Source organism: Citrus sinensis, chromosome 6 (genome assembly GCF_022201045.2).
Source record: "Citrus sinensis cultivar Valencia sweet orange chromosome 6, DVS_A1.0, whole genome shotgun sequence".
Taxonomy (NCBI): Eukaryota; Viridiplantae; Streptophyta; class Magnoliopsida; order Sapindales; family Rutaceae; genus Citrus; species Citrus sinensis.
The window spans coordinates 22,895,618-22,917,314 of record NC_068561.1 but is presented as its reverse complement, the minus strand read 5'-3'; the positions used below and the strand labels follow the sequence as shown (position 1 = coordinate 22,917,314).

The 21,697-nt window shown below is 33.3% G+C and overlaps 3 protein-coding genes across 4 annotated transcripts; 2 read left to right on the top strand and 1 right to left on the bottom strand.

Moving 5' to 3' along the window:
• Positions 1-4,414: 4,414 nt before the first annotated feature.
• On the top strand, positions 4,415-10,703 carry LOC102623079 (uncharacterized). Its single transcript, XM_006482046.4, has 5 exons — positions 4,415-4,898; positions 8,127-8,322; positions 8,422-8,494; positions 9,747-9,912; positions 10,393-10,703. Exons 2-5 carry the CDS (start codon positions 8,157-8,159, stop codon positions 10,498-10,500), a joined length of 513 nt encoding a protein of 170 aa, XP_006482109.1. The 5' UTR covers positions 4,415-4,898; positions 8,127-8,156; the 3' UTR covers positions 10,501-10,703.
• Positions 10,704-12,033: 1,330 nt separating this feature from the next.
• Positions 12,034-14,185, bottom strand: LOC102623848 (GDSL esterase/lipase At5g37690). Its single transcript, XM_006482318.4, has 6 exons — positions 13,894-14,185; positions 13,638-13,765; positions 13,367-13,493; positions 13,119-13,231; positions 12,757-13,006; positions 12,034-12,614 (listed from the first exon to the last, which is right to left on the bottom strand). The coding sequence occupies exons 1-6, from the start codon at positions 14,129-14,131 to the stop codon at positions 12,412-12,414; spliced, it is 1,059 nt and encodes a 352-aa protein (XP_006482381.1). The 5' UTR covers positions 14,132-14,185; the 3' UTR covers positions 12,034-12,411.
• Positions 14,186-17,265: 3,080 nt separating this feature from the next.
• LOC102622075 (uncharacterized) lies at positions 17,266-21,428 on the top strand. 2 transcript variants are annotated; one of them, XM_052443091.1, is made up of 5 exons: positions 17,266-18,347; positions 19,261-19,319; positions 19,483-19,611; positions 20,352-20,487; positions 20,574-20,762. In XM_052443091.1, the coding sequence occupies exons 1-5, from the start codon at positions 17,649-17,651 to the stop codon at positions 20,589-20,591; spliced, it is 1,041 nt and encodes a 346-aa protein (XP_052299051.1). In that variant the 5' UTR covers positions 17,266-17,648; the 3' UTR covers positions 20,592-20,762. The 2 variants fall into 2 exon arrangements, with proteins under 2 accessions (XP_052299051.1, XP_006482105.1); XM_006482042.4 differs by lacking the exon at positions 20,574-20,762 and adding an exon at positions 20,796-21,428 and having other exon boundaries at positions 17,269-18,347.
• The last annotated feature ends 269 nt before the right edge of the window (positions 21,429-21,697 follow it).

Sequence of the window (21,697 nt, the reverse complement as noted above, 5' to 3'; positions counted from 1 at the left end):
CCTAATTTCTTGCCCAATCAATGTCTATAAATTCTGGCCTCCATTCACCATTCTCATATGCCCGACATCTCCCTTCCTCTCTTCAAATCCTAGTTTCTTTGCTGGTTTTTATTTCCCAATTTTTTTTTGGAAGATTTAACAAAAGCTTTTCGTTCTTCATCTTTTTTTTTTTCGTTTGAAGATTTGATTTCTCTTCCCCCCACCCCCCTTGAGATAGAAGCACGCATCAATCTATGATCCTTTGTGTTCACATGATATAACACAGAGAATACGAATACGAATGATGCAATAAGCAAAATCATAGGAACCTCTGGACAAGCAAATTCCTTTAAAATATTATTATTATTATTTTATTTTCTCATGGATTCTTGCTCTTTCTCGTAGGTTCCACAGTTTTCCCACTTCCCAAACACCCCAGTTACTCTTTTCAATTTCGATTTCGATTTCAGATGATTTGGTCGATGATGATTGATTTTGCTTTAACCACACCGAACAGAGACTGAAGCTGGGGTTTCTTTGATTTAAGCCAAGGAATTGCTAGTGTGTTGCCAGAAATGGCAGGCGCTGCTTCTTTAAGTGCTTGGTGGGTGCTTGATGATTCTTTTTTCTAATTCAAAGAGATTATTCGTTTAATCTCTTTGTCTTAGCGATAAGAAGAAAGCTTCGTCAGGCGCATAGAGTTGATTTGGTTTAATTCTTTGGCTTAAATTTTAGAAAATTTTACCCACTTTGTGTTCTCTTATGTGGACGACTTTGGCCCTTTCAACTGAGACCAAAATAAGCTTTTCCCCCCTTCTTTTTTTTAAATAGTTAATATTTTGGCATGTAATTACAAACTTTAGAAATATAAATTTTTTAAGATAAAAGATTTTATAAAAAGATGCGTGTTTTGTATTTTATAATTATATGGAAGTTATTTTAAAAAGTAACAGTTAAAAAAGGTGCCCTAAAAATTTAGGAGGGTGTTAAAAGCTTCACTCTTAAAAATCAGAATATCGCAAGTATTATTAATTACCAATAAGTTGGGATGGTTAGCTTTGCTTATGAGTTGTAAGTATTAAAAAAGGTGGAACCGTGCGCAGTAGTAATCGCATTAAAGTCTCATCGAAAAATGCTCTTAAAAATACCGTTCATTGAAAGTCCAAAATGCCTGCGTTGCAAAGGGTGGAGCTTCTACCCTAGAACTCTTGAGAAATTTTACTTCACATTTTTTTACCTTTTTAATTTCTAATACTTTCGAATTTCTCAATCCAAAGAGTGAGATAAATGATTATGTGGCTTTAAAACTCTGAAAAATAAGAATAAAAAAAATGAAAGATTGAGGTGGCATTATTAAAGAAAGATGAAACGACCATACTAATAACACTAATTTCTAACCTAAAATTAAAAATAAAAAATTCATCCCCATATGTTCTCTATTTTTCAGAGAAACAAAATTCCATCAATGGTTGCTATCCGAATTTCTTATTCTCAATGCACAATTTGCATTTTGCACTTTTTATGTTTCCCCTTTATAAAGAAATAGATTAATAGTAGAGTTAGATTATTGGCACCCCTCCATAATTCTCTTCAAACCCCTCTTTTATTACAATTATATTTTAAGACAAATACTTTAATATATCTCACATTTATTTTATCTTCAAAATTTTTGTATTTTCTCTGTTATCACACTCACACATGTAATTTTTTTTCTCCAATTTTGTATAAATTTTTCTTCAATTAATAAGACAATCTATTGATAATAAACAAAACACAATTTGATAAAATTATCTGCTCTTTTTTTTAGGTTTATAGTACAACTTTTTACATCATAGTCTTAGAGATAATTTATTTAATTTATTATTTTTTATCAAGAAGTTTATCACTGATAAAAATTAATTCTATAAAATTTTTTCGAGAGAACTTGATAAACAAAAAGCAAACGATTGATTTGTAGACGGAAAAGTTCTTGCTATTGGACTCTCATTGAGGAAGAAAGTACACCAAAGTCAAAGTTCTCTCTTTTTCTTTCTCAAGTTGTAATATGCCATTTCAATTTTTAGTTTTTCGAGTCTTATCTTTAGTAGCATAATCAATTATCTCAGCCCTGAGATTGAACAAAATAAATAGTTAGATTTGATGCCTATATTTAAGTCCAATTCTTAAGTTAAAGTATCTTCTCCCGTAACCAACTTATTGGGACTAGTTATATCTTAATAATGCCCTACATAATTTGAGAAAATTATAGTCATGCTTATTAAAGGAAATTTTTTTGAGAAAAATGATACGAGAACACAAGTATATAATTGTTATGAGTTATTACATCCTTAAAAATTTACGAAAAGTAAGATAAAAACTAGGATCTTATCTCATGTGATTGTGAGATTTGCAAATTTAGATATTTAAATGGTAGACAATTTAAATATTTAAATAATAGAAAGATATAGATGAGATAGAAAAAAAAATAATGAAAATGAGGGATAGGATTAGGATTTAAATATAAAGATGGAAACAAAATAATGATTTATGTGACTAATAGGAGGATAAAAGAGAGAGATTTCAAACTTGTTTTCCAAAATCATCTAAACTTGGTGGGTAATGAAGTATTTCATAATTATGTAGAGAAACCCTAATCTCTTGCCCAATCAATGTCAATAAACTCTGGCCTCCATTCACCGTTCTCGTATGCCCGTCATCTCATTTTCTCTCTTCAAACACTAATTTCTTGGGTTTTTTTATTTAAATATGCCCTATTTGTCCTTAAATATCAAATCTATACCCCGTGAAAGTGTATAAAAGTAAAAAATAACTTTAAAAAATTATCTATTTACGTTTACTTCCTCTTTTATAACTTCTACATAATAACACAACCAAAGTCGAGTATACTTGACTTTTTACCTGAGTTAATTAAAGGAAAATTTTATTTTAATTTAAGTCGAGTATTCTCAACCGATTACCGAACTTCAATGAAAAGTCAATAATTTTTTCTGAATGAATATTGGGTAAGGTTAAATTAAAGTCGGGTATTCTCAACTCTTTACTCGACTTACTTGAAAAAATCGAGAATTTTTTAGATAAGTTTTTTATTTCAATTGAAGTCAAGTATTATCAACTAACATGAAAAAGTCGAGAATTTATGCCGAATTACTAATTGTGTATGATTTGGTCGAAGTCGAGTATTCTCGATTATTTACCTGACTTTGAGGAGTTGGGTTTAATTTTATGAGGATTTGGTTGTGGTTATTTTTATACTTTCTCTAGTTTTTTAGAGTATATATGTGTAAAATTTAAGAATGTTATAATTTTAGGTATATATTGGGTATTTTGAAGGAAATTGGGTATATCCCACCCAACTCTCCCTAATTTTTCTGCTCATCTTTATTTCCCACTTTTTTTTTTGGTTTTTTATTTAAATATCTCTAATTTGTCCTTAAATACCAAATTTATACCCTATTACATGCATATACCTCAGGAAGACATGAAAAGTAAAAAATAACCTTAAAAAAAACTAAGAATCCACACCTTTCTTCCTCTCACAGCTTCTCTCTTTCGAGCTTCTCTCACCATTCTCTTCTTCTTCCTCTCATGGCTTCTATCTTTTGGGCTTCTCTTACTATTCTCTTCTTCTTCCTCTCACGACTTCTCTTTTTCGGGCTTGTACACACATTATTTCATAAAATGTAGGGATTTAAGACTTCATTTAAGTTATAAGTGATTGAAGAATCAGTGAATGAGAGAAGTCGAGTACGAAGTCGGGTAAGCCGAGAACTTAGTCGGTAAGAATTGGAGATAAGTAAGTCGAGTATATGGTCCAGTAGAAAGTCAAGTAAGCATATTAAATGAGTTGAGTAAGAAGTGAAGACAATTGAATAAGTCGAGTATCTAGTCGAGTACGAAGTCGGGTATGGAGTCTGGTAAATTGAGCATTCAGTCGAGTAAAAAGTGAAGGCAATTGAATAAGTCGAGTACGAAGTCGGGTATGAAGTATGGTAAGTTGAGCATTCAGTCAAGTAAGAAGTGAAGACAATTGAATAAGTCGAGTATCTAGTCGAGTACGAAGTCGACTATGAAGTCTGATAAGTTGAGCATTCAGTCGAGTAAGAAGTGAAGGTAATTGAATAAGTCGAGTATCTAGTCGAGTACGAAGTCAGGTATGAAGTCTGGTAAGTTGATCATTCAGTCGAGTAAAGAGTGAAGGCAATTGAATAAATTGAGTATATAATCGAGTACGAAGTCGGGTATGAAGTCTGGTAAGTCGAGCATTCAGTTAAGTATGAAGTGAAAGCAATGAAATAAGTTGAGTATTTATTTGAGTAAGAAGTCGAGTAAATAGATTGAATGAGTCAAGTATTAATTTGTTATTGAGGTTATTTTTATACTTTTCCTGATTTTTTTAAGTATTTATGTGTAAAGTTATAGATTTTAATAGATGTGAAGATATATTTTGAGTGATTCGAGGGAAATGGGGTACATCCCCGCAATTCCCTCTTTTTTTTTGGGAGATTTAACAAAAACTTTTCGTTCTTCATCTTTTTTTTTTTTTTTTCCTTTGAAGATTTGATTTTTCTTCCCTCTTCCCCACCCTTGAGATAGAAACACGCATCAATCTATGATCCTTGGTGTTCACATAATATAACACAGAGAATACGAATGATGCAATAAGCAAAATCATAGGAATCTTTGGACAAGCAAATTCCTTTAAAATACTATTATTATTATTATTATTTTGGCAGATTCTCTCTTTCTAACACCATAGCCTCCTACTCAAAATTGGCAGATTCTCTTTCTCTCTCAACTAAAGAGCGCCGGTGACAACTTTTGTACTCTCAAGTTTGATCTCTAAGCTTAGTAGGGCAGAACGACTAGTGATTTTGTCAGCTTCAATCTCTAAGCTTCGATCTCTCGGTCTTCGATATCAGGTTTTTAATTTAATTTTTAAAAATTAAGAATTTCTTTTAATTTCTTCCGTTTTTATGCAAGTAAATCAGTGTTTATTTCTTTTTTTTTTGGGTCAATGGAGATCCTGGATTCAATTTTTTTCAATGGTGATGTTGGATTTTTTTTTAATTTTTTAGAAAACTGTTGTTAGTTTCTGTGGATTTGATTGAAATCATTTTTTTTTTTTTTGAGATTTGTATCATTAATTCCTATTTGAAAGTGAGATGACATTATAAGATGTCAATTTGATCGTAGTTTGTCAATGCATTTGGATGATTTAGTATATGCTGTAATAGACGAATCAGATGGCATTATTAGGGAATTATAGTTTGTCAATGCATTTGGATGAATTGGAATATAGTTTGTATCTTTAATTCCTATTTCGTGTTTGGGGATGCCAATTTTTTTGTTGTAGTCATAAGAAATACATTTGAATTATAAACTGGTAGATGGTTTCAGGTTATGCTTATAATATACTGTCAAAATTTTATAAAGCCTGGCTTGAGGTTAAAAATTTGCCTGATTTACATGTTGAACTTGTGTTTCATATTATGGTACAATAATTAGTAATGAATACAGTATCACAATTTCTCCATAATCTCAGAGAAAGTTTCAGCCCTTTGCCTGTTTCCACCCAATGGAGATAGTGGAGAAACCTTCTCTTCTATTATCCTTGCCCTCCCCCCTCTCTCTAAAATGAAGGCACATTTCTGGACTTCATTTCTTCTTCTTATATCAGGAAAACGTTTAGTTTCCATGTGTCTTGAGACTTAATTATATATGGGGTGAAATATAATTTACTTTTTCTTCCTTTGTTTTGTTTGGAATAATAAAGCTACTTTAACTTTTCAATAATGTGATGCAGTCATAAATGAAGTTTTTAACCTCAGCCGTATACCAGTGTCCTTGTCTCAAAGAGTCAAGTTCAACATGTCAAATAATATTCTGTCAAAATTTCTTATTACATTTTCTATAACTAGTATAAGATTAATGCCTTCATAATTACATTGACAGTTATTATTATTACTATTTTCTTATGATTCATTGATACAATGCAATTTTTTTTTTTAAATAAGAGATTATTTATTGCAACAGTTTAAGGTTTAAGATTTCACTTATAGTGGATGGATTATTTATTGCAGCATTGACATTTCTAATTATTAGAAAATGCATGGTTAATTTTTTGGTGTTTAAAAATCTACTATTTTGCCCATCTCCTTTGCCTGCAATCATCCGATTCAAAATGTATAACTTCATTGTCATTTTTTTGTTGCAGTTATGGATAGCTTAAGCTTAATTGAGACAAACAATTTAAAAAAGAAGAAATTGGCTACATTTATGGATTGGTTTTAGACTATGCAAGTGGTTGTTTGTTTTGTGAAGTTTATACAATATTTTTGGAAAAATAATCAAGAAAAATCATTAAGACGTTAACTGTATGTGCTCGACTTCTTCACAAATAGAAAAATTGTTCACTTGCTATTTGCTATTATTTTTTCGGTTTTGCTTGTTGTTTATAGCTGTTATACTTGCTGGTTGCTGGTGTTTTACTTGTTATTTTTGCTGTTATCCTTCTTGGTTACTACTATTTTTTGTGTTTTGTTGTTGTACTTGCTGTTTTTGTTGGTTACTGTTGTCTGCTTCTTTTCTGCTGTTATTTTTTATTGCTATTTTTGCTATATCTGCTTATTTTAATTGGAGCAATTTTTAGTGTACAAAAACATGTATTAGATATTTAATACATGAGGAAAGGAATTGTTATATCTGTTAGAAGAGGCCATGTTCGGTTACCGGAAATGAGGAGAGGAGAGGAAAAGAGTGGAGAAGAAAGAAAAGGAAAAGGAAAAGAAAATAGTTGGGAGTCTAATTTTCTTTGTTCGGTTTAGGATAGAATTAACAAAGGAAAGGAATTTTATAGTTTTTTACCTGGATAAATTTACCCTCGTATTAGATCTTTAATATTTATTATTAAATTTATTAAAAAACTACAAATATGTTTAACTATTTAAAAATTAGTCTCAAGGTTAATGTTCATTTTCAATATCCTAACTATATTTATAGTGCTTTTATTAAAAGTATTTTTGTTTATCATTGTCAAAAGTGCTTTTACTAATTATTATCCAAGTGCTTTTATCAAAGGTATTTTTTTAAAATAAGAAACATTAATATTATTTCAAAAATAGCCTTTAATATTACTGAACAAAGCATAACCCATAATATTACTACAAAAATATTAAATTTCAAATGCTCAAATGAAATAATAAAAACATAGTCCATAATATTACTTAAAAAACAAAACGCTTTTTGTTGGTGACATTCATGCTTTTTATGGAAACAACCCATAATAGCTGCACTATCACGACCAATTTGAGTGGTGGCTCTAACTCATTCTACTGTTGTAAGACCATTAATCTTCTTCAATTCTTCACTCAATCCTATTTGTTTGTCATTGACTTCTTGTCCCATTGCTCGATCCACGAGATTAGAAGAGTCTTTGCTGTTAGCTCTTTAAGTTCTCTAAGCTCTTCTGAATCTTTATCATAAATCATACATAAGTCTTCATAAAATGGGAATGCTTTATTCTTGAAATTTGTTGCCTCTTTGTGATTCTATAACAGCAGATAAAATAGTAGAAAGCAACAATAATAAACATTAGAACCACCAAGTGTAGCAGCAGCAAACAGCAAAAAAATAATAGTAAAAAGCAGCAGAAAAAATAACAAGTAAAACAACAGCAATCAATATTAGGTACTTTCACTGCACAGTCGGAAGTGTGTAAAATAAATTTTAGGGTACAATAGCCCCATCCTACTAAAAAGCCTTACACAAATTGTCGCCACCAGCCAGTTGAAAATAGTAATTTTTAGAAATAGCATATCCAAAAACCGAACTAACGACAGGCCAGGCCCAAAAAAGTGTCTAACAGAGGTAACTCGTTCCGACTGTGCAGTGCAGGTACCTAATTGGGTAAAAAACATGTATCAACTGGAAAACTCTAAACCCCTAACTACCTTTTCAACCAGCGAGTTTGTTTGCTTTTCTGTTTTTGTACTTTCAATTCATTTGTTTATATTCAAGACAAGATTATCAATTGTGGGGTCTTATTAGTAAGTTGCTTATTGCTATTCTTTTTTCTTGATTTTCAATTAATATTAATTAAGTTTCTGAGTCATTTACTCTAATCAATTATTTATTGATGTTTATGACAGTGCATATGTATACTCGGTGAAATTTCAATTATGGCAGCTCAGAACTTCTTATGGAGCTTCACGAAAAATTGTTTCACCTTTGGGCTTATTGGTCTTACAATTTCTGATCGATATGCCAGTATTGTGCCTGTGCAAGGCTCTTCTATGTCACCCACATTTAACCTTACTACCGATTCCTTTATGGGGTCATTGTCTGGTAATTATTCTTTGTTCTCTTTTAATCACCAAGTTTAATTTTGAAGATTTTGTGCCACATTTGTTGCTTAATTGTCTCATTCTAATGGTTTGGTTGCAGACGACTATGTTCTCGTGGAGAAGTTTTGTCTTCAAAAATACAAATTTTCCCATGGTGATGTCATAGTATTCTGGTAATTTGTTCAGCACATGTGATGCTTTTTTCTATGTTCAAGCATTTAATTCTTGTTTTATATTATGTAGATATGATCACTATAGTTGCATGGTTAATAAGTGAAAACTATTGGGTGTCAATTTATCTTTGTGTTGTGAGAGACTTGACGTGGTTTTGTGCTCATGAAGAAGTTCAAATCTTTGCACAAATCAGTTAGGTTTGTGCCTATTGCTTAATATTGTCCTGTCACTCAGGAATAATCAGCCTGACTTCTAGAGGTGGGAGGTGTCAGTTTTTTGGCAATGGGCAACGAAAAGTCTATTAAGTGTGAAAGTGTGGGAATACAACTTTTATTTTACCAGATCATTTTGACCTCAGGACAACAAATTGCCAATTGAGAGATCAATCTAATACTAATGTGACTTCAGAGAGAATGTTTTTCATTAGATTTTGGCTGCGGGCTATAAATTGAGTTTAAGCTAATGTAGTGGTACACACCAATTCATTGTGCTTTTTGTTTTGATATTGAGTTCTGTTTGTGGGTTTGTCTGTCGTGAATTCAAGTTGAATGTTTTCATACGCCTAATCAACAGTAACATTGTTTGAAAATTGTCATATTCAACTTTATGAATTTATTTCATAAAGTTATTTGAGAAAATTTGGGGTTGCTCACATTTGCTCATGTTTTGATGAACAATTGAGCCTCACACCAAGTTTTGAGCTTGGTTTGCTTTGTTGATGTTGAAGCCGGTGGCCTTGTGCTTGAGCATTTTGTTAGTGGCTTTGTTTGTTTGCCTCCTAGGTGTTTCTCATTCCGACTGAGTTTGAATCAGTGTCTTCTCATAGGTAATGTGATTGGAATAATTTTGTAATTGAACTTTGTGATCTATTCATTTAGTTTTGTATGCTTTGTACAGTCACTGTGTTTTGCTATCTGTCATTAGTAAATTTTTGGCTTTTTGTTGTAATCCTCTGAAGAGATTTTTATTTTTAAGTACAAATGGTTTGGATCATTGTCTTCTCATGGATGACTTAACAGGTTGAATAATCTGTAATTGACTTTATTTTATACTCATTTATATTCACATGCTCTGTAAATTCACTGCATTTTGTTGTCTGTCACTAGTAATTTTTGGCATTTTGTTATGTAATCCTTTGGAAGATATTTGTCTGGATTAGTTAAATTCGTTCTTTATAGTCAGTGAAACATATTGTTGACATGAAAGTTTGATACTAAAGATTGATAGTACTATAGTTGTAATTTCTTGCAGCTCACCCAGCAATCATAAGGAGAAACATGTAAAGAGAATTATCGGATTGCCTGGTGATTGGATTGGAACTCCTATGACTAATGATGTGATGAAAGTTCCTAATGGACATTGTTGGGTTGAGGGAGATAATCCATCTTCTAGCCTGGATTCAAGATCTTTCGGCCCTGTAAGTCTACAATGCCATATATTCGTCTAAAAAAATCATTAAAATTGTTATTATGGTAGTTATGATGTTGAGTGTTGAAAATTTTCTAAACTGTAATCCCTGTCAGAATCTTTGGTTCAAAATCTCGTGATAAAATAAGTATCTCAATCTAACTCCTGATTTGAACTCTCAAAATAAACAGAACCATGTAATTCTTCTGTTGACATTTGGCTTAATCGTGTCAGACATTACTTGAACTTCTTTAGCATTTCATTCTAGTGCCATTGTCAAAGTAATTCAGAAAAAGGAAGTAAAATGCTTCATTGGAAGTATTTCCTTTCCAAAGCTTCTGTGAGATTTAATATGCTTCTGAGGCGATGATGATTCGACTAATTTAGTTGTATTACAGTATATGTTGCAATCTGCTTATGCATTGACTGTTGATATTTTTTTTATTTTACTTAAATTTTTTGCCTAACTTTAACAAGTTTTTCTCGACAGATTCCTCTGGGATTAATAAAGGGATGGGTCACACACATTCTATGGCCTCCTCAGAGAGTAAGACATATCGAGCAAAAAAATCACGAGAACATACTTTCTCCTTCCTAATTGCGGTTTTGCTCTTGAGTCCCCACTTATCTGGTAGTAGAATTTTTGTTCGATAATTTTTTGCATTCAAGAAGCAACATTTTTTTACGGGTTGGTTTTGTTGTATCATTTGTAAGTGCAATAATTGTCTCTTAGAACTTTGTAAAGAAAAATTATTTTAAGTTAGTTTCGAGAACAAATAAAACGTTTATATTATGGAATCATTGAGGAATAGAGAAATCAATTAAGACACTCAAATCTATAAAATTTTATAAGACAAACTTGCTAAACCAAGAACAAACACTTGCAGAAGTTATTTTTTCAAGAGAACTTGATAAACAAAAATTAAAAGATTGATTTGTAAATGGAAAAGTTCTTGCTGGTGTACTCTCTTTGGCGAAGAAAGTATACCAAGGTCAGTGTTCTCTCTTGTTCTTTCTTAAGTTGCAATATGCCATTTCAATTCAGTTTTTTGAGTCTTATCTTTAATAGCAGAATGTTATATAATCAATTATCTGAGCCTTCAGATTGAACAAGATAAATAGCTAGATTTAAGTCAAATTCTTAAGTTAAAATATCTTCTCCCGTAACTAATTGATTCATATTATAAATAACAACACCAAATACATGGCAAATTATTGTGGGATATATGAATATGTGACTTGACATACTTATATAATTTAAGTTTAATTAGGTGTTAGCTGTTAGCTAGGTGTTGTTGATTTATTGTTGTAATCTCGTCCTTATATAAGCACTTGATTATTGTCTATCACAATATATCTGATTCCGATCAAGAAGTTTTAATGATTAAAGAATATAATAATTATCTACCAAACAAATTCAACTGGGATACATTGCATGCATGGTTTGGTAAGTGTTTTTTCGGAACTCTAGGCATTGCTTCATATGAGTTGATGGAGGCAATGAGTCGGCGGCGATCCCACTGCCTCGTGCCGTAAAGATGCTCATGAGTATGGCTGTGATTCAAGTTGACTTGCCTTGCTTGGACAATGACGATTTTCAAAGAGGCAAGCGTGCAAACCGCAAGATTTTCGGTGAAGCAACCACAGTTCTTGCTTGTCAAGCTCTGCTTTGTCTTGCCATTGAGCATATCTCCACCAAGACCAAAAATGTTTCACCTGACCGCCGCCTTCAAGCCATCGTTGAGATATGCTCAGCGCTTGACTCATAAAAAGATGCTGCGGGGCAGATCATGGATATTACGAGCGAGGGAAAAGAATTAATTAGCTTGAGTGAATTGGAGCCATTACGCACAGATGCGGGAATTTTGTTGAGACGATCACAGTTTCTGGAGTTGTAATGGGAGGAGGAAATGAACAAGAGATAAAGAGATTGAGGCGTTTACCAAGAATGGAAAATGTGTGGGTTTGGCGTATAAAGTGAGGGATGATATCGTTGATGACATTGGATGGGGAAGAAAGCTGGGTGGGATATGCTGCGAGATAAGGCAACATATCCAAAGCCGGTGGGTATCGATGGGGCTAACAAGTATGCCATGGAGCTGCTGGCTCAAGCAAATCAACAACTTGCCTACTTCGGTCCTATAAGGGCTGCCCCACGATACCATATGGCTGACGTCATCGTTACTCGACTGTATTATCTTTACTCGAATATTTTAATTACTTTCCATGTGATTAAAAAAGAAAAACCAGTTAATAAAATTTTATTAGTTGTGAAATCAAATTGTTAAATACCAAGCTTGATAGTATCTAGACTAATCGATAATTCACAAATTCAATAGCGCCTCAATTTTAGATAAAAATTCCAATTGTTTTTTTGGGTTATACATGCATGCTGTTTTAATGGAACTTGTAAATCAAAACTATGGATATATCATATATATTTACCCCTCGCATGGGGTTTAGTTTCTGCAACTAATTAGATTCTCGTAGCCTAGATTTTTAATTTTAATTAATGTGGCTTCGGAGGAGGAGCAGCAGAAAACAGACTGGAGAAGAGTTTCTCAGCGAGCACTTCATTTGCGGCATCAGATGGATGAAATGCATCCCAAAACACATAATCCTCTCTATTGCTGCATAACTTTGAGTTTGGCAAACACAATCCACCAACAGTCGTGTCCACATTGCAACATGATGTATTTGACACCTTAAATCCTGCAACAATTAATAATATCTGTTAGTGTTAATAAATAAACTCCCAAGGAATCCGGTTAAGTGACTTCGTCTATCGTATGATAAGCAACTGGATATATGACTTAAATTTTGTAAACTTCTATGAATAGTATTGAAGTCGTACCGTAAGCAGTTGGGTGGTCGATTAAATCGTAGACATCGGAGTATGTGTCCGCAAACAAGAATTGTGCACTGGGGAGGCGACCATTGAGAGTTTCCACAAGCTCTTGTGCTTTGGAGTTAAATTCTTGAATCCATTCATTGACTCTCTTTAAGCACTGGCCTTTCTTTGATTTCACCCTCTGTGAAGGAATGCAGCCAAGTGGCCCTAATCCATGCATCACCAGCTTTCTTGCTCCCAGTTGGTAGAGCCGCTAATTAACACAATAATATTGATTAATAATCAATCTCTTCAAGCTCTTATTAAATTAATTGTACGAGATGCAAGAGCAGCGTATATATGCATATATATATATATATATTCACCGAAAATTGTTGGTTCAATGTTGATATCAGGAGTTCAACAAATTCATCATGCGTGTATTGTAGGCCATCTGCTAAAAATGGTTGCAAGAAATTGTTGACATAATCATTACTGCCTGCAAATGTAAACAATAATTAAATTAAATAAAAATGAAACAGATATTTTCTACTAAAATATTTTTGAAAATTGATAAGAGAATGATCAAATTAATTAAGTAACTTATATGCCAAGCAACTAAGAGATGGAGTACCCATTCCAACAAAGTACATGGCCTCATTGCAGAGCTTATTTGCAGCGTCCTCTCCTATTTTAGACCTGATTGTTTCCTTAGTCTTTTTGAAGTAATTGATCTGATCATCGAACGATAATCTCTGAATCTACAAAGTCAAAAACCAAAAAGCACAAAAAATTTAAACTAGTTAGCTACGTAAAATAATGAATAAACGAAGCTATATGTGTGTGTGTGTATATATATATATATATATATTCAATAGCATCGAATTATTAATAAAAAATATTACGAAATATGTTCCGGTCTCATTGAGAATCCCTGCTCCTCCTGATGCATAATTCACCCCTTTAAGAAGCTCATCATCATTCTGTGACAAGGAAAGATACGGCGGCGGCGACGGAATTCCAAGCTTTGCAGCTGCAAATAATTTAATTTAAAAAAAGACATACATAATGTGAACTTTTTCAAATTAGTTATAATTGGTATCATACATATAGGTTCTTTAATATAATTTTGAAATAATGATTAAGAATTAATATATATACATATAATGTCGCCGATAGTCCTTCCATTGGTGAATCTTCCGGTAGCTTGTTGGCCGGAAAAATCAATGCCATACCAAGGATAATCTGATCTTGCTAGTGAATACTGAAGATGATTGTTGTTACCAACTTCTGTCAATGAGTCTCCAAACACAAAGGTGACTAATGATGAACCCGAAACACTTGGTGCCGTTTTTGTGAACACCAACAGGATAGCAAAAACCAGCCATTGCATTGCCATTTTCCCGACTAAATCAATTTTAAGTTCCTCTTGATTTGGAGCTAATGAAATTGGTGGCGTGCATAGATTTATATAGATAGAGTCGTCGTTAGTAGCAGTACAGTGCATGCAATTTTGGTCATGCCCAGTTGTTCAAGTTTGTGCCTGTTAGGTGATTAATTTCAAAACCATAGAGAGCGAAATGGTACTGTCAGTATACTGTGTGCGTGCGAATTGAGCTGATGATCTTGGTGGTTAATTAATGTTGTGTCACTGGGCTTTAGCAGTTGGCCAACTCACTTTATGAAGTCATCACAGTTAGTTTTGTTAGGTTTTGGCCTCGATCTGTGCAGCGACTGACAATGGCATATATATATATATATATATATATATATATATATTAGTTGTTTATAGTGGTTCCCATCTTAAGTATTAAACTCTTCAACTTCAAGCTATATCAGAGCGATTGCCGCCTCTTCACTCAAAGTATGTGCACGTTCTTTCTTGATTTGCTAGTCTGCATTTGATTATTACTTAAACTGGAGTCTGTAATAATATTAAAAACATATTTGATTTTAATATTTGCAATGCCACGTCTTCAAGATTGGAACCTCAAACATATGAGAGCATCACTAAAAAACTTGTTTAATTTTTCTCTTCAAATATTTATTCATTTATTTATATAGTAAATAAAAGTGTTAAAATGTAAATCCCTTTTTCCAAAAGACTTCTCAAATAAAAATAAGTTTATTTTAATTAATTTTTTGACCAAAATAATAACAATATTATAATATTTCTCTGCCTTAAAAAATGATAAGATAAAAAATAATATAATATTACATTAAGAGTTTTAAAAGATTTTTCAAATGAGATTTTTTAAATAAGATATCGCTGCTCTCTCTTCAATATTTTTAGAAATCTTTTTATTTATATGGCTCTTCAAATGAGAAATATAATTTTATTTGAAGAGTTTTTTTAGTGATACTTTATTATCCACCTCTCTATAATAGCGTTTGGCATGAATTTATGTCAAATCTTCCTACAAACTAATAACTTGACCCACTACATATATTTATTGCATTATGTAAACATAGGATTACCTCTAACATAATTCTAAGTCTAAACCAATTTAGAAGTTTAGGATTTTTTTTAAGAAGATAATCTACTATTCCTTTAAAATTCGAACTTGAATAATCAGCGATACCCCCAAAGACTATCTAGAAAAACTTGAAATCATGGGAATCATCGCACCAATATATGTGATATTTTTTCAAAAGAAATTTTTTGCACCCGCGATGTTATATTTCTCAACATATGCCCTAAATGATAAAGACCAACTTCTTAGTGAAAATGGACATCTAGAAGCTCAAATTTTCCTAGATATTTCATTTAGTAAAAAGAAATAACAAAGAATGCTCGTAAGTGAGGAAACACGACTAGAAGTCTATAACGCGCACTCATTGATACAAAAAGCTTTTCTTATCTTTGGACACTCAAATTGCTGTATAGGTAGGTCTAGCCATCTATATTGAATGGGGAATGTTCTTGGTATAATAATATTTATTTATTTATTTACTTGTTCCGTGTTTGATCTGTCTTGTTACATCTTAGATTCTGGAATACATAACACACGCTTTAATAATTAATCATAGATACTGCTCTTAATTTGTTGAGAATATTGTTTTACAATTTGTACAATAATAATTATAATTGAAAGGAACAACTAGCAGCATTCTTGCTTCACGACAGCATATTTGTAAATAATATTCCCTCTTTTTTTTTTTTTTCATTCAATAATATGATGCATGGGTTGCTTCGCGGCCTAACACTACATTCTTGTACGAAGAGATCTCGTTTCTTTAACTTATCATTTTCATGTATTTAAAAATTGTGTTTTTTTTTTTTTGTCATTGGGCTTTGTTTGAGTGGTGAACCACTGCCCTCGTAATCATGTAGAGTTAATTTATAGTCTTTCTTCCCACGAAATGTGAATGGAGCAGAGATATTCCTCGTTTATGATGGTTATTTGTATAGACAAATATTTCATAAAATTTAATTTAATATTGTAAGTTCTAGTTATATATTTAATTGTAAATATCAATGTAATTATCTACTGTAATAACAGTTGTAAATATTTGATGTAATATTAGTAGTCTGATGTGTAATTAATATTAAAGAAAATTGTGTTTTTTCGATTTAATTGCAATATATAAAATTATTAAGACGACCCAAAATTTGTAATAGACACATCTTTTTTAACACATATACACATCTTAAAATATAATTTTATAAGTTAATCAACATAATTTATCATAAGGTAAAAAAGTAATGCGCAGCTTTGCGATTCACATTTAAATATTCGAAATAAATAGTTTCTATCTAGCTATGTATTTGGACAAAATATTACATAAACGAATGTGGTTTTTAAGTAATTATTCAGAGCAAGTTAATTAGTTAGGTAAGGGACACAAGAATTCAGGACGATAATATTGAATTGATAGGAGCAAAAATCGTGCACATAGCTAGGCTGACGAGCACTAACTATAAGAAGATGACACAGAAGAATCTTTGGAAGATTTTCATACGGTCGGTCCAGCAGCATCTAGCCTGTTGTCTTGTTGCTTTTTTAACGACCTTTTTTAACTGTAAAACGACTGCTCTCTCTCTCTCTCTCTCTCTCTGGGGGCTTCGTCAGCTTTCTTTCTTTCTTTCTTTCTTTCTTTCTTTCTTTCTTTCATGCCCAGTGTCTGATTCTAATTACAGTTGTCGCCAACTGAAACATGCACGTGTCTCTCTCCTTTTCTTTGCTTCGTAACGCCTCATTCACTGCTGTTTCTTTGCAGTCTTCAAATGTTTATATGTATATTCTGGAACAAAGATATTGTAAATATAAAAGAAAATACCGGGCAGCAATATTTAACGACTAAATAAATCAACAGAATCATGTAAAAGATTTTATAATTAACTTTTATTTATTGTATTTTTTTAATTATAACATTACAATCGAACTAAATTGAGAGCACAATAAATTCATACAAATACAATTATAACATAATCCACAAGTTTACGTGCGTAATTAAAAAAACAATATTATTATTATTATTGATATATTTGTATATCAACGTTTTAGAAAAAATACTTTTCTAAAACAATTGGCGCTCAAACGTTCTTAAGGGTGGAACTCAATAAAGGTCAGCATATATTCGTCTTTTTTGAAAAAAAATTATTTTATTAAAAAACAGGACTCCATTAAACCATAAACAGAATACTCTTATTATTAACGATCACGATCATGTTTCCACACGCCAAAAATTTTCAAAAGTGCAGAGTAGCTTCTCGTAATATAAAAATAATTAATGCCCACTCAAGATTCTCCATTTCAGAGCCCAATTAAGCAATCAAAATTCAAATACAGCAAGCAAATTAATTCATGCTCCACTCCTCAAGCTAAACCGCGAGCCCGCACGATCGCCAGCTTTGCTTTGCTTACCATCGTCCTCCACTCGCATCACTTTTCCACAGCGGCATTTCAACGAATATGTCAGTTTCATGCGGAGTAGAATGCGTTTTCGTTCTGGGTTTCGCACGCTGGATGTGGAAACGCTGCACCTATGTCGGCTCCGACGACAGCGCCACCTGGCCGGCCGCCACGGCAGAGGAATTCGAAGCAGTCCCACGCGTCTGTCGCTTGATATTAGCCGTCTACGAGACCGACCTCCACAACCCCCAGTTCCCACCAGCCGGCGGCTACAAGCTAAATCCAGATTGGGTCGTCAAGCGTGTGGCCTACGAACAAACCCTCGGCTGTGCGCCGCCGTACTTAATTTACACCGATCACGATAAAAAGGAAATTGTTTTGGCCATTCGTGGGCTGAATTTAGCCAAAGAGAGCGACTACAAACTGCTATTGGATAACAGATTGGGAAGGCAGATGTTTGATGGCGGGTTCGTGCATCATGGGCTGTTAAAGTCAGCGCTTTGGTTGTTGAATCAAGAGGGTGACACGTTGAGAAGGTTGTGGGAAGAAAATGGCAGACAATACAGCATGGTGTTTGTTGGGCACTCGTTGGGTTCCGGCGTTGCGGCGTTGCTGGCTGTGGTGGTGGTGAATCATAGAGACAAATTAGGCGGGATACCGAGGAATAAAGTGAGGTGTTATGCAGTGGCGCCGGCTAGGTGTATGTCTCTTAATTTGGCTGTCAAGTATGCCGATGTTGTTAACTCTGTAATTTTGCAGGTACTTTTAGTTACAAGGTTTTTTTTTTTAATTTTTTTTTTATTTATTGCTTCGTGCCGTTATGGTTAGTAATTTGACGTGTTAAATGCTTCATAGTCAAGATTGTGAGTCTTCCATTGGGGTTTATATGTGTTGCTATGAGTTTTAAAATTTGTGGACCATTATGTATAACCATTGTAAGTATACTGTGTTAGAATTAGAAAGATTGGACTTTTTTTTTCCTTTTTGTGTTGAAAGACAAACTACCTATGCTTACATCAAATTTCAAATTTGTAATGGTGAGTTTTTAGATTACATTTGGACTCGAGGCTGATGATGACCTACTGTAAAGAAACCCCGACATTAGAAGAAAATGATTTTCTGTGATTGGATTGTTGTTTAGGTGTATAAGTCCTTGAGCAGAATGTAGTGTATGCCGATTTAAGACCACATGTGGTTAGGTTTTCAGTTACACTTGTGGATTGGTCATTTTACTGGATCTCCACTTGGAGGTATGAGACCTTCAACGCTGTGAAAGTGGTGAGAAACTTATGCTTGGAGTTTTGGTACAGCAAGAAGATGCATACAAACAGGAATGATATGCATGTAATTGCACTTCAAAATAACTAGGCTCTGAAATGCATGGCATATTTAACCAGTGTATTTAGAAGTTTACTTACCAAATGGGAATAAGCTGTTTCATGCAACGAAATCTAAGTCCATGGAGAGGAGCCAAGTCTTCTCAATCCAATTGACAGATCGGAATCAGTAAATCTTATGCTGGACAATTGAATGTGCAAAAGCAATTTACTATCTTACTTTCATTAGTTTATTTATGAACCTGCCAGTCCATGATTGCATTGATTTATTAGAATCACTCCACTGGGTCAGATTCTTGTATAATCCTTAACAGGATCTTGATAACTTTATCCAGGATGATTTCTTGCCAAGAACACCCACCCCATTGGAAGATATTTTTAAGTCGATCTTCTGGTTAGTGTTCTTCTCTTGACATATCAGAAATGTTCTTTTTTTTTTTACTTTTAAATTTTAATTTACTCAGTAGATCTTTTCCCCCCCTTTTTTTGAAACTTATTCAGTAGACTTGGTGTATTATTATGATTGTCTCTAAAACGAGGCCTTGATGTTTTGGCAGCTTGCCCTGCTTGTTATTTTTGGTCTGCTTGCGGGACACCTTCATACCAGAGGAAAGAAAGCTCAGAGATCCAAGAAGACTTTATGCACCTGGACGGATGTATCACATTGTAGAGAGAAGATTTTGCAGGTAGCAGCACACTCAACTGATGTTTAAAATTGCCAAATATTCGGCTGCTGCTCTTTGAGCCACAAGTTGTTTTTGTCTTTGATGGCCTCTGAAGCTGATATTAATTAGTTTCAGTAATAATTCTTACGGTTATTAGTTGTGTGTGATCATTGCTTGCCTAATTTGCTATCTCCATTCATATGCTTTGGTTTGGGTTTTACTTCTAACCACCTGCATCACTTATTTTTTCTCTTTACTGTAAGTTCACATTAATATGACCCATATCACCACTCAACGCCGTATTTTCCTACTTATTAAGGGAATTAAACTCTCATTGATTGACACTCCTGCCTGTAGGAAAGGGTCATTACTACAACCATTGTGCTTGTAGGTTGAACTCTGTAGTCATGATCTTGCAAAAGTTTCAGAAAATCAAATACATTCTACCTTGGAAGATTTTCAACACTTGTATACGATAGAAAATTGTCCTCATTACTAGCGGAGCATTTGTCTTTTTTAATTCTCAGCCAACTATTCTGTTATATACCAAGGTGATGACAATTTGGAAACAATACATTGAGCTATACACCAAGTTTCTTACTAAATTCTTAGAATTGACGAAGTTGTTTCATTTAATTTGTCTACTCCTTGTGACCGTTTAACTTTCTTTTATATTATTGGTACATTTTCTCATCTTCAAGGACAATGGTCGTGCAATACAGTTTGTCTGTCCTAAATCATGCTCCATGCCATATATGCAGATGTGGAAGGTATCCTCCGGAGGTCAGGACCGCAATTCCTGTGGATGGAAGATTTGAACATATTGTCTTATCTTGTAATGCCACGTCTGATCATGCAATTATTTGGATTGAAAGGGAATCACAGAAAGCTGTACAAGTAAGTCTTCTCCCTTTTTTAAAGATTTATGGCCTTTTTTAATTCACCTTATGGTTGATATAAACCAGCTTTTTCATTTTTCTCAGAAAGGAGAAAATAAATGACAGGTGGAAATTACATTTTTAGTGCATCACCACAAGTGTCTGTATATACTTTGTCAAAGTATATATTGATTCTGAAATTTCAAGTAATTAACAATTCTGTTGGTTTGCATTTACCTTTTGCATGAAGGAAAACTTCTTTTAGGGGTGTTTTAGTTTTCCTGCTTTGATCAAATCACTGATAACTGCTGACATTATGAAATGCAGTTAATGAAGGAAAGCAGCCCTGAAACAATAACAACTGCTCCAAAAGTACAGAAATTCGAGAGGTTGAAGACCATTGAAAAAGAACACAAAGATGCATTGGATAGGGCTGTAAGTTTGAATATACCTCATGCTGTAGCCACATCAGAGGACCAATCCCATGAAGATGAGCCAGAACCTTCCCATGCCAAGAGAGAAGATGCCTCAGAAACTAAACAGAAGTCCAGTGGTAAGAGCGCTAATTGGGATCAATTGGTTGAGAAGCTTTTCAAGAAGAGTGAATCCGGTGACCTCACTTTAAACAAAGATGCAGCTGCTTCCAAAGAATAGTATAGTAATTTTTTCGTTTCCCCATTTTTTTTTTCTCAAATGCATTTTTTGGGTACTTGGATTCATCCCCGACTTTCTAGCTTATTAGAGTTTGTATATTTTGCCATGTAAATTGATCACGGATTGACGTACGCCTCCTGGCTTGTTGCCCTAAAGGGAAAATACTGACATAGAATATTGCGAAGAGATTGGTGAGGGTAAATACCTCAAAATCGTTGCAAAATCTTTGTCGTCTACATATTGTGTAAAAATACTGATTTAATTCTTTGCATGGAAAGGAATAAGTAATTTGTGTTCGACAATCAACTTAGGCCCGGTGATGTGAGCTGCTCAAAAAAAAAAAAATGTAAATTAAATGCTGTTAGTGTACGTTGCTCCTTTTTTTGTGATAAATTCAATTCCAGGTACATTTATTTCATCCACCGAGATGTTTTTGTTATGCGCATCGACAGCTTCCACTCCACACCATCTTGCTCGTCTTTTATATTTTTATTTTTACCAAAACAGTCGCATGTGTTATAACTATTTACATGATACAGGAGAGGACGAGAAAAAAAGGGAAGCTCCCAGACAGC

Bases quoted from the DNA above. Each gene is read 5' to 3' on its own strand.
- LOC102623079 (XM_006482046.4), top strand. From the start codon at position 8,157: ATGGCAGCTCAGAACTTCTTATGGAGCTTCACGAAAAATTGTTTCACC. The intron at 8,495-9,746 runs GTAATTTGTTCA...AATTTCTTGCAG, and splicing joins GGTGATGTCATAGTATTCTG to CTCACCCAGCAATCATAAGG. The intron at 9,913-10,392 runs GTAAGTCTACAA...TTTTCTCGACAG, and splicing joins ATTCAAGATCTTTCGGCCCT to ATTCCTCTGGGATTAATAAA.
- LOC102623848 (XM_006482318.4), bottom strand. From the start codon at position 14,131: ATGGCAATGCAATGGCTGGTTTTTGCTATCCTGTTGGTGTTCACAAAA. The intron at 13,766-13,893 runs GTATATATATTA...AATTATTTGCAG, and splicing joins GACTATCGGCGACATTATAT to CTGCAAAGCTTGGAATTCCG. The intron at 13,232-13,366 runs GTACTCCATCTC...TTACATTTGCAG, and splicing joins CATGTACTTTGTTGGAATGG to GCAGTAATGATTATGTCAAC.
- LOC102622075 (XM_006482042.4), top strand. From the start codon at position 17,649: ATGTCAGTTTCATGCGGAGTAGAATGCGTTTTCGTTCTGGGTTTCGCA. The intron at 18,348-19,260 runs GTACTTTTAGTT...AACTTTATCCAG, and splicing joins TTAACTCTGTAATTTTGCAG to GATGATTTCTTGCCAAGAAC. The intron at 19,320-19,482 runs GTTAGTGTTCTT...ATGTTTTGGCAG, and splicing joins ATTTTTAAGTCGATCTTCTG to CTTGCCCTGCTTGTTATTTT.